At 38.0% G+C, this 14981-nt stretch overlaps 1 protein-coding gene across 1 annotated transcript in view; it reads right to left on the reverse strand.

Annotated features, from left to right (window-relative positions):
• Positions 1-1282: 1282 nt before the first annotated feature.
• The window catches only part of ABCA1 (ATP binding cassette subfamily A member 1), a 128391-nt gene continuing 114692 nt past the window's right edge, over positions 1283-14981 (reverse strand). Inside the window, exons 40-50 of the mRNA XM_069476646.1 lie at positions 14345-14468; positions 12938-13067; positions 12553-12673; positions 10992-11054; positions 10243-10349; positions 7809-7950; positions 7320-7454; positions 6247-6350; positions 5594-5686; positions 4696-4939; positions 1283-4068 (exon numbers count right to left, since the gene is read on the reverse strand). Coding sequence (XP_069332747.1) covers positions 3928-4068; positions 4696-4939; positions 5594-5686; positions 6247-6350; positions 7320-7454; positions 7809-7950; positions 10243-10349; positions 10992-11054; positions 12553-12673; positions 12938-13067; positions 14345-14468 — 1404 coding nt within the window. The 3' untranslated portion in view covers positions 1283-3927. The remainder of the gene's footprint in view (positions 4069-4695; positions 4940-5593; positions 5687-6246; positions 6351-7319; positions 7455-7808; positions 7951-10242; positions 10350-10991; positions 11055-12552; positions 12674-12937; positions 13068-14344; positions 14469-14981) is intronic.

Genomic DNA, 14981 nt, shown 5'->3' on the forward strand with positions numbered 1-14981 from the left:
TAATGAGCCATGAGACATACATCCATATTGTCTCACCATAGCACTACTACTTGAATGTTGTCTGCACAGCACTCATCACAGGACAAGGGGAGGGCATGGCTGATATTAGTCTCAGTATCATTTCTCTCCCCACATTTTCTACTTTTCCTGCATGTTCACCCCTGCCCCCACCCCCTGCACCTGGCCAGTAAACTTGCCACACTGTGTCCTTATATTTTGGGTTGAATAAACAAAAGAGCAGCAAAGGCTGCCTTTGTAGCCTCCCCCATAGCAAGTGAACTTTTTATTAAATAAGCTTAGGTACAGAGTATTGTCAGAGATCTCCGTGCAGCTTCATAACCATTAAGCAGAATAAGTTTATCTAAAAACCTCTTACACTTAATACCAGTTAGTGTCGTAACTGACATGAAAGTACAAAACATTCCTTTTTTTCGAGTAATCTCCTCCGTTCTCTTTTATGATTAACAGGACATTTGAGTCTGTTCTGAAACTTTTACTTTTGATCCAAATGGCTTCCCCTCTAGAAACATTTCTTACTTTTGTAATGGCTTTATAACACTTTAACAGTAGGTGGTGCCACGAATGCACGGAAGTAAATTAGTATAGACCAGACCAACAGAACTGTCACAGCTTTATTTTGTGACTCAATACAACATAGAAATATGCCTTTTTAATACTTCATATAAAGTTATTGACAATACAAATTTTTTTTCTTTTTTCCTTTTAATGAAAATGATTTAACTTAGAAATCTATTGTGAAACTTTTGTCTGTTTTTGCAATTCTCAGATATTCCAGTGCAAAAATAGATCCCATTACAGACAGCATAAAGTGCTTGGAATGAAGGGCCAATGATAAAGAAAAAGCACAAAAACAGCTTCCTCCTAGGGTACAAGGAGGGATAATAGCATACCTAATCCTATGGAAATATAAACATTCTATAAAAAGGGATGCAACAATTTTGGAAAGAATTAGAGCAATATTACTATGGTATTACATTATTACTAGTAAATAGTAACAAGAGAGTACAAATTAATATCTCAATATCAAAGTGGTTCAGTATGACACATGGCTCTTTGGAAAAAAATTTACCTGATATATACAACCATAAGAAAAAAACATAGAGAAATCCCTTTAGTCAATGATTACTATACAGTGAATGAATGATGTGCAACATTTAATAGTCACAAAACATATGATTTCAGTACAGATAATGAAATACAGTAGTTTGAGGTTTGGTTGTTTTTAACAATGAATTGTGCTGGGTATTTATGTCTAGAGAGCTTGTTAATTTCATTGTATTTTTCATATTCACAGTTGTTAATAAGTTTTCCAGGGTGTCCAAAAGCAGAAATCTTTGGACACTTCTATTGAGAATTTCTGAAACTCACATAGTTACATTTCCACAGGGAATATACAGAAATTTTACTTGATTGAGCGTAGAGTTGGTAAAAATTTCCACCATAATTAGATTTACACAGGAAAGTTTAAAAGATTACTACTTGAATAGTCTAAAAAGGTAGCACAATAATAATAAAGTTGATGTATAACTGTAGATTATTTCTAGCTTCAGAAGAGATCCTTTTAAATCTATAGTGAATTGTGTTTTTTTTCAAAGTAGTTCACAGTGCCTTTTGATTTTGTTAAAATATGGCCTTGAAGTCAGAATAATTAAAGGAAGGAGTTTCTTATGGATTTAATATAATGAAGAATTAGAACATGATTACAGTGAAATGGGAAAACCAATAAAAGTTTGATTTTGAAAAATATTAGACAAGGATAAAGTATTCTATGAATTGTATATCTTTGAAGACAACATAAAATATAATGATCTCATTTCACTACTCATTGTAAATGTACCTTCATTACTTATCATTTTAGAAAATAATACTGACATTAATCTCTAAAACAGTCATTTTTCTTTTCAAGCAATAAGTTAATATAACATTCTGTAAATTTAGAACATATATATAAATTTGAAATAGATCTGAATGAAGTCTTATACCTTTAGAATTAATATTTAAATTTTGGGGAAAGTTAAAAGAATTAGTAATAATATTGAAATATCACTTGAACTTGGCCAAACAGTAGTTCCTCTCATATTTTTGTTCAATCACAAGACTGATGACATTATGTATCAATAAAATAATATTTTTAAAAAAATGTTTATTGACTAAAAAAAATATGACTGGGTTAGAAAGCCTGAAAAAATACTCCATGTGGAAACATTTGTTGTTTTTATTTTTTTCATAAGTTAGTGATTGAAAAGATGAAAAATTTGAGATTGTCAGAGATTTAATGGGGTGTCTAACATCTGCAAAGCCAGTTATTTGAATGTATGAAATGCCATAAAACAGAAGTTGTGTTGTTCAGCAAGTTTCCAAGCTAGCTGTTTTCTCTGTGAAAGAATTCATTGTTTAGCCTTGTGATCCTTGTACTTTCTTGGCTTTCTGCATTGTTGCTATTGAAAAAAAAAAAAAAGCCACCCAATATTCTTTCAGTGGGTGCCCATAACTAACAACAACAAAAAAAACCCCACAATATTTGTAGAACCAGTTAGCCGAATAATGTGGCACAGGAAATCTACTGAGACTTAATTTCTAACTCTCCCATACATACATACATGTATACTCTTTCACCTACAGCATACACTCAAAAAATACTTGATTGATGAACTGAGATTAAGAGTATCCTAAATGATCTTAAAGAAACTCAAGTATAATTGTCATGAGATTTTGACCATCCCATTGTTTTCTAGGCACTAGTCAGATGATCACTCTACAATCTTATACAAGAAAATAAAGCTAGTGAGGCAGTATAGCCATATTCTATACCACAGGGTGCTAAAAAGAGGCCATCCTAATGATTTAGAAGTCACTGATAGAACTTAAAACTCCAAATAGCATTAAAAGTACAAAGATTTTTGTAAAAATACAACTTCATTCTTTCATTTTCTAGATTAATTCAAAAAGCTAGAAATAATACTACACTTGTGTCAGATAACAAAGATCTCGAGATGCAGTGTACCGTGTTAGGACAAATGGACACAGGTTTCCCAGGGTTGAATGCGCCGTCCCTTTAATCCCATGCCCTGGCCTCAGCAGCATGCAGCCCCAGCAGCCTGGCTGCTGCTTCTTGGCTTCTTACCAGGATCTAAGTATATTTAAAGAGTCTTCAGAAATATGACCCTGTAGACCTATAGCTCCAAGCATGGGACAACATGACAGAGAAACCAAGTTTTCTGTTTCTAGAGACACCCATATTTTCCATGTTACCACCACCAGAGCAGCTCAAAGAAGGGATCAAAGCAGGACTAGCCACACATGGCACCATTTTGTCACCTGATATTTAATGACGTCAACAGACTCTGAGAAGAGCAGCCTTCACAAAAGTGTGCGTGACACACCATGGTGTTCAGACTTTCTGAGCAACTTGGCACTGGTAATTCTGGCACACTCATTGCCAGCAATGGATGTGTCACCGGGAAACCAATCCCCTAGCATGGCATGGCTTAAGGACTGAGGATGTGCATGCCTTTTGATTTTATTAAATAATCACTGGCCATGATTACGTGATGAATTATTGTTGCAACCCCAGTGAGAATACACAGGAACAAAAAAAGTACGATTTCAAACCCATATGTCCACTGGGTTCCATACTAGAGTTTCACATAGGTATAAGGTAATAAACTAAATTCAAGTCTTTTTCACTCGAGAGCCATATAAGACAAAGGCTACAAAGGCACTGCCCCTGTAATGGAATTTTGTTTTCATTGCATTGAATTGCATTGCATTGAATAGTATCAGTACAGTATCCAGTTTACTTCTTTCCACAAGAACTTTCTGGCTCTTTCCTCTGGAACACTTCATTGGTGCAAAGGAAGGTCTAGTTCCTCCTCACTTTCAGCCACCCTGTATGAATAGGATTCTTCATACATAACTTTCTTTCACTTTCTCATCCTGCAGAAAAGATGTGAGAACTGCAACATCCACTACTGTCTGGTTTTTGTGTAATGACAGGTCCTTTAAGTGGTCATCATCACTTTGGTCCTTGGCAAAGTTCACAAATACCTGTTAAAAGACAGATGGACCTTTATAAATAACACTTGACTTGCTCTTTTATTATTCTAGTTTCATTTTTCCTTATGTTGAAATTAGGTCAGATAGGAGAATACAGAACTACATTAAGTATTTTAACTAGAAAACTGTGTGTGAGGGAGGAATACTTGAAAAATGCAAAAATCATTTTAAAAATGACTTTTCGTATTGCCCCGCACATCACCGATTGCTCAGTCATTTATTTGCTCTGGCACGTATAGGGTTGATTAAAGGAAAGAGGGAAGAAAACATTTACTGAAGACCTATTAAGTGCCAAGATCTGTTTGGTAGTTTTTATTTTCTTATTTAAATGGGTTAAGGCACCTGGCAAAATGCCTGGCCCATGACAGGTCCTCAATAAGGGTAGTTATTATGATTATTATTAGTACAAATTCTCACAATAACCTAATAAAGTAGATAGCATCATCTCCCTTTTCAAGTTCTGAGAGGTTTGGTAAAAAGCACAGCTAGTATTATTAATAGTATATCAGGAGTTCAAGCACAGATAGTCTAAACTGCGCTTGGGCCCATGGCAGGGGGATGGGTAGGTGGAAATCCTCATGCTGACAAGTAAATCTATTCTTGACACTCAAAGCTTACTTGGTCAAGCGTTGTCTGAGAAACAGAGTAGTCTTCTATGTGGAGTCGCTTTTTGCTCTGGGAGAGGATGCTGAATATCCTGGCCAGAGAAGATAATGAAGAGGGAAGCTGGTACTGCAGCATGTTCCGGTGTTTCTCTTTGAGCACACTTCCCGGAAAGGCAAGTCCGAAGAACTCCTGGACAGGCTTCAGGTCAGGGTTGGACCCTGCTATTCGTACAACTATTGTATAACCGTCTCCAAACCTGAAAGCAGGAAAAAAAAAGCCAAATGGAAGATCCCCAGGAAATATCTCAAAAGAATATTTAACCCTGAGAGCCCAACTTACGCCATGAAAAAGGGAGGTCCCTGACAGGCCCAGAAATAAGTTTCTGAGAGAAGGAATCAGTTACTACTGAAAACCTGTTCTATGTGAAGTGCCATGCCACATGCCAGAATACATGATCTTTAATCCTCACTTGGACCCATGAAGTCTGGCAGATTGTCACAGAGAAACTGGGGCCCGGGGAATTAGTCACCTGCACATGGCTCAAAGCTCGTAAGTGGTAGGGCCAGGATATGAACTCATTTGTGTTTGACTCCAAAGCTTGTGCTCTTACCCATACTGGCACATATACATTGTTTTCATTTCATCTATATAACAAAGCCAGGAGGTAGAGATTCCGGGAAACTGACTCTAAGAGAGGTTAAGTAACTTTCCCAGGAGTCACACAACCAGTAAATGGTAAAGACAGAATTTGAATGCAGCTCTGTTTGACTTCAAAGCCCTCATTCTTTCCACTATACCATTTTGCTCAGTTTTATTTCCCTTTATTTTAGAGCCAGCATTTATATACTCACAAAAGAATAAATATTAAGCTTTCTCACTAGGCACTATCCCCCCCAAAATTCTCTGTTACCTATTTTTCAGATGTTGGACGCTGCCAAGACACCTGAACCTTCCATTGACCATAATTGCCATCCTAGTGCAAAGAGCTTCACATTCTTCCATACTGTGGGAAAACAGAACAAGGCTTTAGTTAGAGAAATGCTCCTATAACCATTAGAACATTACCATGACATTTCAGAAAAACAGATTTCCAGCTTCAGGAATCATGTCCTGTTACAAATACACGTAGATATACTAGTGATGCTGTTCACTGCAGTGCTGTTTACGATTGTGAACAATTTGGATGCAATTCAAATCTCTACCAAAAGTAGAATAGTTAAATAAGGTATATTCTAATGGAATACTATCCAACTATAAGAAACAATGACATAAAAATGTACTGACTTGGAATAAAGTTCACAATATATTTTTAAGTGAAAAAGTGCAGTATATATACTATGCCTGCATTTTTGTTTGTAAAAGTACACACACATATATATAGATTTGCACAGGAAAACTGCAAAGATACACAGCCCAATGATAATAATAATTGTCTTCAAGTGGTAATAATTGTTTTAATCTTTGCTTTTCTATATTATCTGATTTTTACAAATGATCATACATACTGCTTGGCAAACTTAAAAATCCATGGTATAGAAGCCAGGCCAAGACTTTTCTACAGACCTATGAGATGTAAGCACCACTGATCTCCCCTCCTTGACAATACTCAGGGCACAATTCCACAAGAATCGCCGGGCTTTGGGATCCATGCCTGTGGTGGGTTCATCCTGTAATTAAAATAAAATCTTATTATCTGCTGGGGAAAAAAAAGACATATTTGTTTTTAAATGCAGAAGCACCTTAGGAATAGCCTAAATTTTAACTCACCATTCTAATTATTTCGTGATAGACCAAAGAACCAGAATAAGTTTCAAGCTCGTTTGTAACAAGATCACTTTTATAAATGTCTCATCAAAGCAGGAAACTCAAATATGCTGAGCACTTTCTTATAAAATTACAAATTTCTCCAAATAAATAGGAAAGGGAAAAAGCCATTTAGTTTCAATCACCTTTTCGTGCCTGATACGTATATACTAAAAAAACTTTTTGTCTGAAACCTCTATTGAAGTCAGTATAAGGTTTGGGTAAAATTCCTTTTCTTTTTTATTCTAGCTCACTCCAGCCTAACACCCTATTATATTTATTGAACTTGCTGGTCTTATGGAAACAATTCCAGATCGATACGGTCCAGATAACATTAAAACCTCAATCCAAGGCTTCTTCCTGTAGTAATACCAATGTTCTTCTCTGCTACAGAAGGAAATGGGTCAAGGGCTACTGCACAGTCTGACCTTTTTTTCATCTATTTGTGTGTAAGAAACTATGATCTAGTTGCTACTTTGGGGATTTTGAAGCTGTGTCTATACTCTCTGTCTTCAGGGGATGAACACATAGATAGTCAGAATGAACATTCCAGAGAAAGATCAAATCACACATCCAGCCTCCGTCACACTTTTGCTGGGGTTGTCTAAGCCAGAGAAACAGGTGCCTGAGGTATCTCTATCTGGGCACCTGAGGGCGTAGCAGAGCCACATCAGTGTCTGCCAAGGGAGAAGCCTCCCTCTGCTTCTCCAGGGCTGCTCTGCTGTGCCTGGTGGGGGACAAGCCAGTCGTCATGCAACAGCCCTGGAGACACAGGACTTTCAAGCACTCATGTTTGCCCTTCAGGCCAGAGCAATGGTTTTGCATCCACTCACCAGAAACACCACAGGAGGCCCGCCGATCAGAGCCATGGCTGTCGAGAGCTTGCGCTTATTGCCTCCACTGTAGTTTCCGGCATATTTTTCTCCATACTTCACGAGGCCCAGTTTCCGAATTGCCCACTCACCCACCTAGAACGATGAAAAGCACCTTGACTTTTGTCCAGCTTGGTAATTTTAGCATACTTTCTTACACTTTCTTTCAGGACTTCTATAACCATGACCTAGCATCTGGTGAGGCGCCAAAGGCAGGGAGAAGGGCCTCCTCATGTGGCAGTATCAGCACCCTGTCTCTGCTCCCCAGCACATGCCTGCCCAGCCCTGCCCCCCAACCCTCCACCACTGTGGGCTCCCGCCCTGAACGCAGGTGCAAGGAGCCAGCACTTCATACTGCTGCATTGGTGAGGAAAAACAGCCCAAAGTCCATAAGCCATGTACTGTGAGGGTGCCAGCGGAGGCAGGCGAGCTTTCTGGTGCCCACGGTACCTTGCCAACTTCTTTCTCTGGGACTCCTCTCAAAAGGGCGAAGAACTCCACATGCTCTCTCCCAGTCAGCAGCTCTGTGATGGCATCAAACTGAGGACAATAGCCCATGCTCTGATGGACTTCATGGATGTTTGATAAGATACTGCGAAGGACAATGAGACTAGTCAGATTTTAAGCATTTAGAGATATTGTGGTCAGACAATCTGGCCTACTGTGCCTATAAAGCATGCTTGGGCATAACATAGATACCAGTGTACCTGCTGCCACTTGAAGGAACAGCCTTTCTGCCCCCAGGCTGCCAGCTCTTCCTGGCAGTCAGGGGTCCTGCCTGCCCAGGCCTCGCACCTGGCTCTGCCAACACTTCGGTCTGCAGGTTCAGTCCTATTTCTGAATTCCTGAGTCCGTGCCAACTGCAGCACATTCTTTACCAGCCACCCAAGTCACACTGTCCTGGAGCTTTAATGCTAAATCTCCATCCTAGACTTGACCCCATGATGCAGTCGTAAGTATCAAGTGCCTTGTTGCTCCAAAGTCTCCTTCATGGCCATTTGGGCCCACAGAAGAACCAGAAATCTTGCATGTGAGCTCCCTCTGCTTTCTGCTGCCCACACATTGACTCAGTCATAGTGTGCGTATTCCAGATCCCATGGTGCCACTAAACACCCAGCCTAGGAAGCCTTCTAGCTCCTTCAGGGTTTTTTATTTATTTGTTTGTTTGTTGTTGTTGTTTTTTATTTTTTTGATCACAGACCCTCTGAGAATCTGGTGACAGAAAAAATACACCTACAGACACAATTTTATATATGTTGGTGGGAGTGGCTTTTAGGTTCTATGAAGCCAATCAAGTTAAGAATCTCTGATATGAGAGTTCAGTGTCCACATCTCAGTCGGATGACTGTACTTCAACCACATTGGGACAACCATGAACTTGACCTTTTCCAGCAGCATTCATTCCTCTCTGCAAATGTAATTAGTATCTCCAGGGTCAGCCTTTTCTAGAATTATGATTGAGGTACCCCCAACACTATGCCTGGCCATCAGATACACTGCCCAAGGCAGTTCTTACAACCAGTCCGTGCAGCAAACCTTAGTCTGGACCAGTTATTACTGCCGTAGCTGTATGTCCCAGGAGCTTTCTGCTGGGGACAAGCCTAGGGAAGCAATTGTGCAACCTTAGGCCTGCTGCTTCCAGAATGTCTGTTCTCCTAGTGCTCCTTTATGTTGCTACTGAAAAAAACTGGTAAGAGACGCCCTTGCCCGGGATCTATGATTACATTAAGTTTTTTTGCTTAATTTTATCAGCTATCTCCTGTCCAGTATTTTCAAATTGTGAGTCATCAGCCATTAATTAGTGGGTTGTGAAATAAATCTAGTGTGTCACAACCAACACTTTTTTAATGACATGGTCTAGAGTAGAGTAAGAAATATCAGAGTGCGCTATAAGTAGTAACAGTAGGTATTATTTTATGAAACTTTAAGTTATATGTGTGTTTATGTGTCTGTGTGTATGTACTGGATTGAGATGTAAAATGTAATTCCTACATGGGTCATGGTCATAAAAGTTTGAAAGCCAGTGCCTTATGCTATCTCTCCACATAAAAATCCCAGAGAAGCCCCACATGTTTAGAGTATTTAAGATAACATTGTCTAGTAGGTCTCTAATGTGTACTCCCAAAGATCAGATTGCTTAGTGACCTGTGCAGCCTCAGAAATGGCTTAACAGTGTCAATCATATGCCCTTTAGAGAGGACAATTTGGCATGTATATACCCTTTTGCTTTATAGGAATTTTCCCTGAGGAAGTAATAAAAGATATATATATAGACACAGATATACATAGTGAAAATGAAAACTAATAAATGTTCAACATTTATAAGAAATTGATTAAATAAATTATATATACATGTACATAGGGGAATTTTATGTAACAGTGTAAAATTCTACATCTTAGAATATGTAACCCATTGGGAAATATTGATAGTATACTCATTAACAGTAAAAACTAATTTTAAAATTTATATATAGTATGATCTCAATTTATGGCATATTTATATGTATATATAAGATAGATTTGGGGTGATGGAAAAATTCTAAAACTGGATTGTGGTGATGGTTGCACAACTCTGTGAATTTACTAAAAATCACTGAATTGCACTCTTAACACAAGTAAATTATATGATATGTAAATTATAGCAGAATAAAGCTGTTAAAAGAATAGAGTGAGACTGAAAGGAACTGTAAATTTTGATTATCTCTAGGTAGTGAAATTATGTATGATTTTTATTATATATGGTCTTTTTTATACTTTACTATATTTCAAAATTATTATGAACTCTTAAGTATTGCCATTATAATCAGAAAAATAATAACGTATTTCTTTAAATAATTGAAAAACAAAGTCTTTGTGGCAAAATACAGGCCACTTCTTTTCTCACCTATTTTTGTTAAGGAAAGCATCTCCTCTGGTAACTGTGGTATCTCCAGTTAACATCTTGAAGGTTGATGATTTCCCAGCCCCATTAACTCCCAGGAGTCCAAAGCACTGAAAAAGTAAGATTGGGTAAGTTGTAGAAGCAAACTACTAAAATCTGAATATGAATTGACCCCTATAAGGTAGCTACCTTAGGTTAGTTTTTATAACATGATCCTAAAACATCCTTCTTAAATATTAACGAAGAATCAAATATTTTCTTGGTTTTAAGACATCATAGAGATATTTAAATATACATCTTGCAATGAGACCATTTTATGTGTTCCATATTTGTAAATATTATTTGAATCATCAGGTTGAGGCCATGGTAATGTGTGAAAAACCAGTAAGAACGCCAGCTAGTCAAATGACATTACCTACTCTGGCTAAAGGGCAAAAAGAACACAAACAGGAATGAAAAAGGAGAGAAATCTATTTTTTAAAATCTATTTGAATTTCATCATCGTCCCAAATGGATCACAGAAGCACATTTTGAATGTGTATGCTTTTTCTTAAACTGCCTAGGATTATCCAAAATCATTTCTCTTTTTACGTACGGGTTCCCCATCCTCTCAATGACTGATTGCTCCACACAGGCATAAGTAGAGAAGCCTTTAAAAGCCACTTTCACCTCTTACAGACAGACATTGTTTGATTGAGTAGAGAGAGTATGAATTAATATGAACAAACACAATGTAGACAAAATGTCTTTACCTCACCAGGAGGAATGCCAACGCAAATCCTGTCAACAGCAGGCTTCCTCTTCCTTCTATATATCTGCAACAAACAAAATGCAAAAATTCATGAGCCTCAGTGACTCACAGCTCTCCCAAGCAATTGTGGAAGAGGGGATTATAACCCTACACACCACAAAATAAGACTCATCAAAAAGACTAAGTCACATGTTTGATGTGCTAAGAGCCTTGGTCTGCCTCTGTGGCAACTGGCTTCTGACTGACTCTGAAGCTCAAAATAAAAGTGAATTTATTTTTTAATCTGTCTTTTAAAAAATGTATTGGTCATTAATAGCTATATAATTTTTCATTTATTTACATATAAACATCTTATAGATATTTTAAAAATTAAATTCCACAGGGTAGAAATTTGTAATCAAAATATTACAAATATTGTACAGATTATAAAAAAGTGAAATTTGGGGATCCCAGCATCTAAAGAGGGCTGAAACAGACCTTCCACCTGAGCAATGGGGATATATCAGCTTTTTGGACTATGAAACTCAAAATCAACCATTTATTCTCCCTCCCTACATCAGTTCTGACTAGATACATAAAATTCGTATATTTTAATAACTAACACATAAATGTAAATGTACAAAACAAATATATTCGAGAATGGGAATTCACAATACAAAAGTATTCTCAGTAGGATTTTCTTTAATTAGGTTTCCATGGTGGTTTTTTTTTTTTTTTTTTTTTTTACTAAGGAATTGAGAAATGTATTTATTGGGGAAAGGAAAACCAGCTTCCTGATAGAGTTCTCTGATTGTTACATGCTTTAGATTGAGATAGTGGTAGGAGATGATGCTATTAGAAAGGTCTCCCTAATTTCAATAGTAATTTCAAAGTAATAGAGGCTTTGTTGCTGTCCTCAACCTCCTAATAAAGGGGATAACCTTACAACATTGAGAAGGAGGGCCAAAAGGATAACAGAATGACTTAAACCACAGATTTTGGTGGTGACCAAATAATCATGTTTACAAAGAAATGAAATATTTAGAAAATGTATTAAAATGTCATTTGATTAAATAAGTGAATAAATACATAATGTCTAGATCTGAAGGATAAATGTGATTCAAATTGACAGAATGCAATATTTTAGCCTCTAATTAAAATATCTAAACTAGTGTGCCCACCTGGAATTTCTTTTTTTTTTTTTTTTTTTTATTTTATTTCATCTTGTTATGGGGGATACAGAATTTCAGGTTACATACGTTGCTCCTGTTCCGCCTTTCCCCGCAAGCCAGAGCTCCAGACGTGTCTGTTCCCCAGGTCGTGCGCATTGCACCCATCATGTAGGTATATATCCCTCCCTTCCCCACCCCCCCTTCCCGAGTCAGCACCTTCAAGTGTTACCACTCCCCAAACAGTGCACAATGCACTCATTGTGTAAAATTAAACTGACAGAAGCTTGGTACAGATGCACATTTTAGGAAGCATACTCTTTTTATTAAGCAAGCCAGCAAAATGCTAGTTTCCAACACATAAAACTGAGAAAACTGAAAACAACCTGTTGTAACCTGTATTCACTGTCTCACCTTCGTCAACTCCTTGATTTCCAAGATGTCATTCTGGCCTCCACCGTCAAGAATTCTCTGTCTTTCCCGCCTCACATCTTCATCCTCATCATTCAGAGGAGGAAGCTTTGCATTTACTGGTCTTAGTGTGAACAAATTAAGAAGAATGAACTTTTGAAACTATTTTTCAGGGCAAAGATCCAGTCTCTAAAGCAGTCTTACAAACCTACTCGCCAGTTTCCCGGATGGGTGGGGCGGGGGCTTGGGGCAGGCCCTCATTAGGAAAATCAGTGTGATTATCTATTTTGAGTTCAGTTCAATCCAACCACCATTGGCAAGTGTTCCCCAGTGCACCTCCTCTGTGACCCCTAACCAGGTACTCTACGAGTTCTGAGATAAAGCTTACCTGGGCCTGATGAAGAATCTGTACTGGATGAGAACAGTAATGAGGAAGAAGACCACCCCTTCCACAGCCATGGCGAAGAGGTTTCGTCCCACCAAGTCCCAAGATAGTGGTGACACGAAGCGATTCTCCCCTGGTAGACACAATACAGAGACACAGTCAGAATGGAGGCATCAAAATCATGGCCCTCCCTTCCAGGGCCCATCAAAATCAGGCCCTAGATTTAGGCCTGTCTTCCTAGAAACTCACCTGTCTCCCCTATAAACACCAATAGCTAGTGCCCAGGACAAGGAGAAAAATAATAACAAAGGAGTGATCACTTTCCAAGTCCAAGTTAGGGAAACATACTATAACCCAGTATCAATCAGAATTTCAGAGCCAACAGACATTAGATTTGTAACTTCATTGAAGAAGATACTTAATATTTCTTTTTGAAAGAGACATACAAAATTCCTTTTAAAAAAGGCAAACAATCCAGGGTAATTTGTAGGGTCAGTATTTTAATAAATTCCAAGCTTCCATAACAAGAAATATTAGAAAGCACTTTAAAAAGGTGCCACTTTTAACCAGACATGGTGGCATATACCTGCAGTCCTAGCTACTTGAGAGGCTGAGGTGGGAGGATCGCTTGAGCCTAGGAGTTTGAGGTTGCAGTAAGCTATGATCATGCTATTGCACCCCAGCCTAGCTAACAAAACAAGACCCTGTCTCTTAAAAAAAAAAAAACAAAAAAAAGATAACCTCTTTCAGTAGTATATAATGATATAATGTAACCTAATGACTCAATTAAATCACCTGGTTTTATGTAGATATTCCTTAAATTCCTGATACATCTCCTTTGTACCTCCAAGTTGAAAAACTAACATGACTGATCTGGCTATATTAGCCAGAGGATGAATGATGGCCATATGGCCACTGGAGAAATATTTTTAACTACTCTAAAGGTAGAAAAAGCTGTAATAAATTATCTTTTTATAAACTGTGTAAAAGATAATATATGATCTCAGCTGGAGGGCCATGATTTGCCTAATAGAGCCAAACTTTGCATCTTTCCTTCTGATTCTCTGTCCTTTATCTAATTCCCGATCCTGTGGTTTGACTTGTCCAATGACTCTGGCAAACCCAACCAATGGCATGAACCGGGGGTGCAAGCATGTGCCAGCATTTTCCTTACCTCCAAAATTGCTCTCTCACTTATGTCAATGCTATGAAAGGCACAGACAGATGGCTATGTCACAAGGCCCATGCCACAACCAGCTGTGTTAGCATGAGCCCTATCAGTGGGTAGGGAGAGCAGGGGACATCCTATGCCCAGTCACCAGCTTCTGTCCAAAAGCAAAGGCCAGGGTTCCAAGCCCTGTGCAAACTGTCATCTCCATTAAAGCATTCTGCAGCCACTGTTGCACTCACCAAACCTTTCCAGGGCATCAGCCATTGCCTGGTTTTTCACCATGTCAATGAGCCCTCTTCCCAGGCAAAAATGTGGGAAAATCAAGAATACCGATTTCAGGATATCATTGATGTTGTTCAGCTTCTAAAAAAAAAAAATTGCAGTGGGAGAGAAAGATTAGATGTCATTCATGGTTTATACTAAAAATTTATCAAAGTCTGAAATATGAGAGTGAAGGAAAAATTTGATTCCCTGAGGACAAACTGAACCTTTGAATTCAGATACAAATAAACAGCAGCATGCATAACTGATGATATATAACATAACAAAATTCTATTCTTCAGAAAATTTGGAGTAATATTATGAATATCGAGAAATAAGGGACAGAGTTTAGAAACAGGGCTATGTTTAATCAGAAGCAAATCTGTAACAAAATATTTGCTTAGCATTTTAAAAGCAAATTGCTCATGTCTGGGTCAATATTTGAGTTTCAGAATTTTGTTAGAATTCTAAAAATTCTTCTCAAATACATCAGAACTTATTATGACCCCACAAGGCAGCAGTGGCCAAATATCCAGCAACTGAGTAAGGTGCTATATGCTGGATGCATTGTCTTACAGCATGGGAGAGGCAAAAGTTAATAAGTCTCCACTCTGA

The sequence above is a fragment of the Eulemur rufifrons genome, chromosome 7 (genome assembly GCF_041146395.1).
Source record: "Eulemur rufifrons isolate Redbay chromosome 7, OSU_ERuf_1, whole genome shotgun sequence".
NCBI classification, from domain to species: Eukaryota; Metazoa; Chordata; class Mammalia; order Primates; family Lemuridae; genus Eulemur; species Eulemur rufifrons.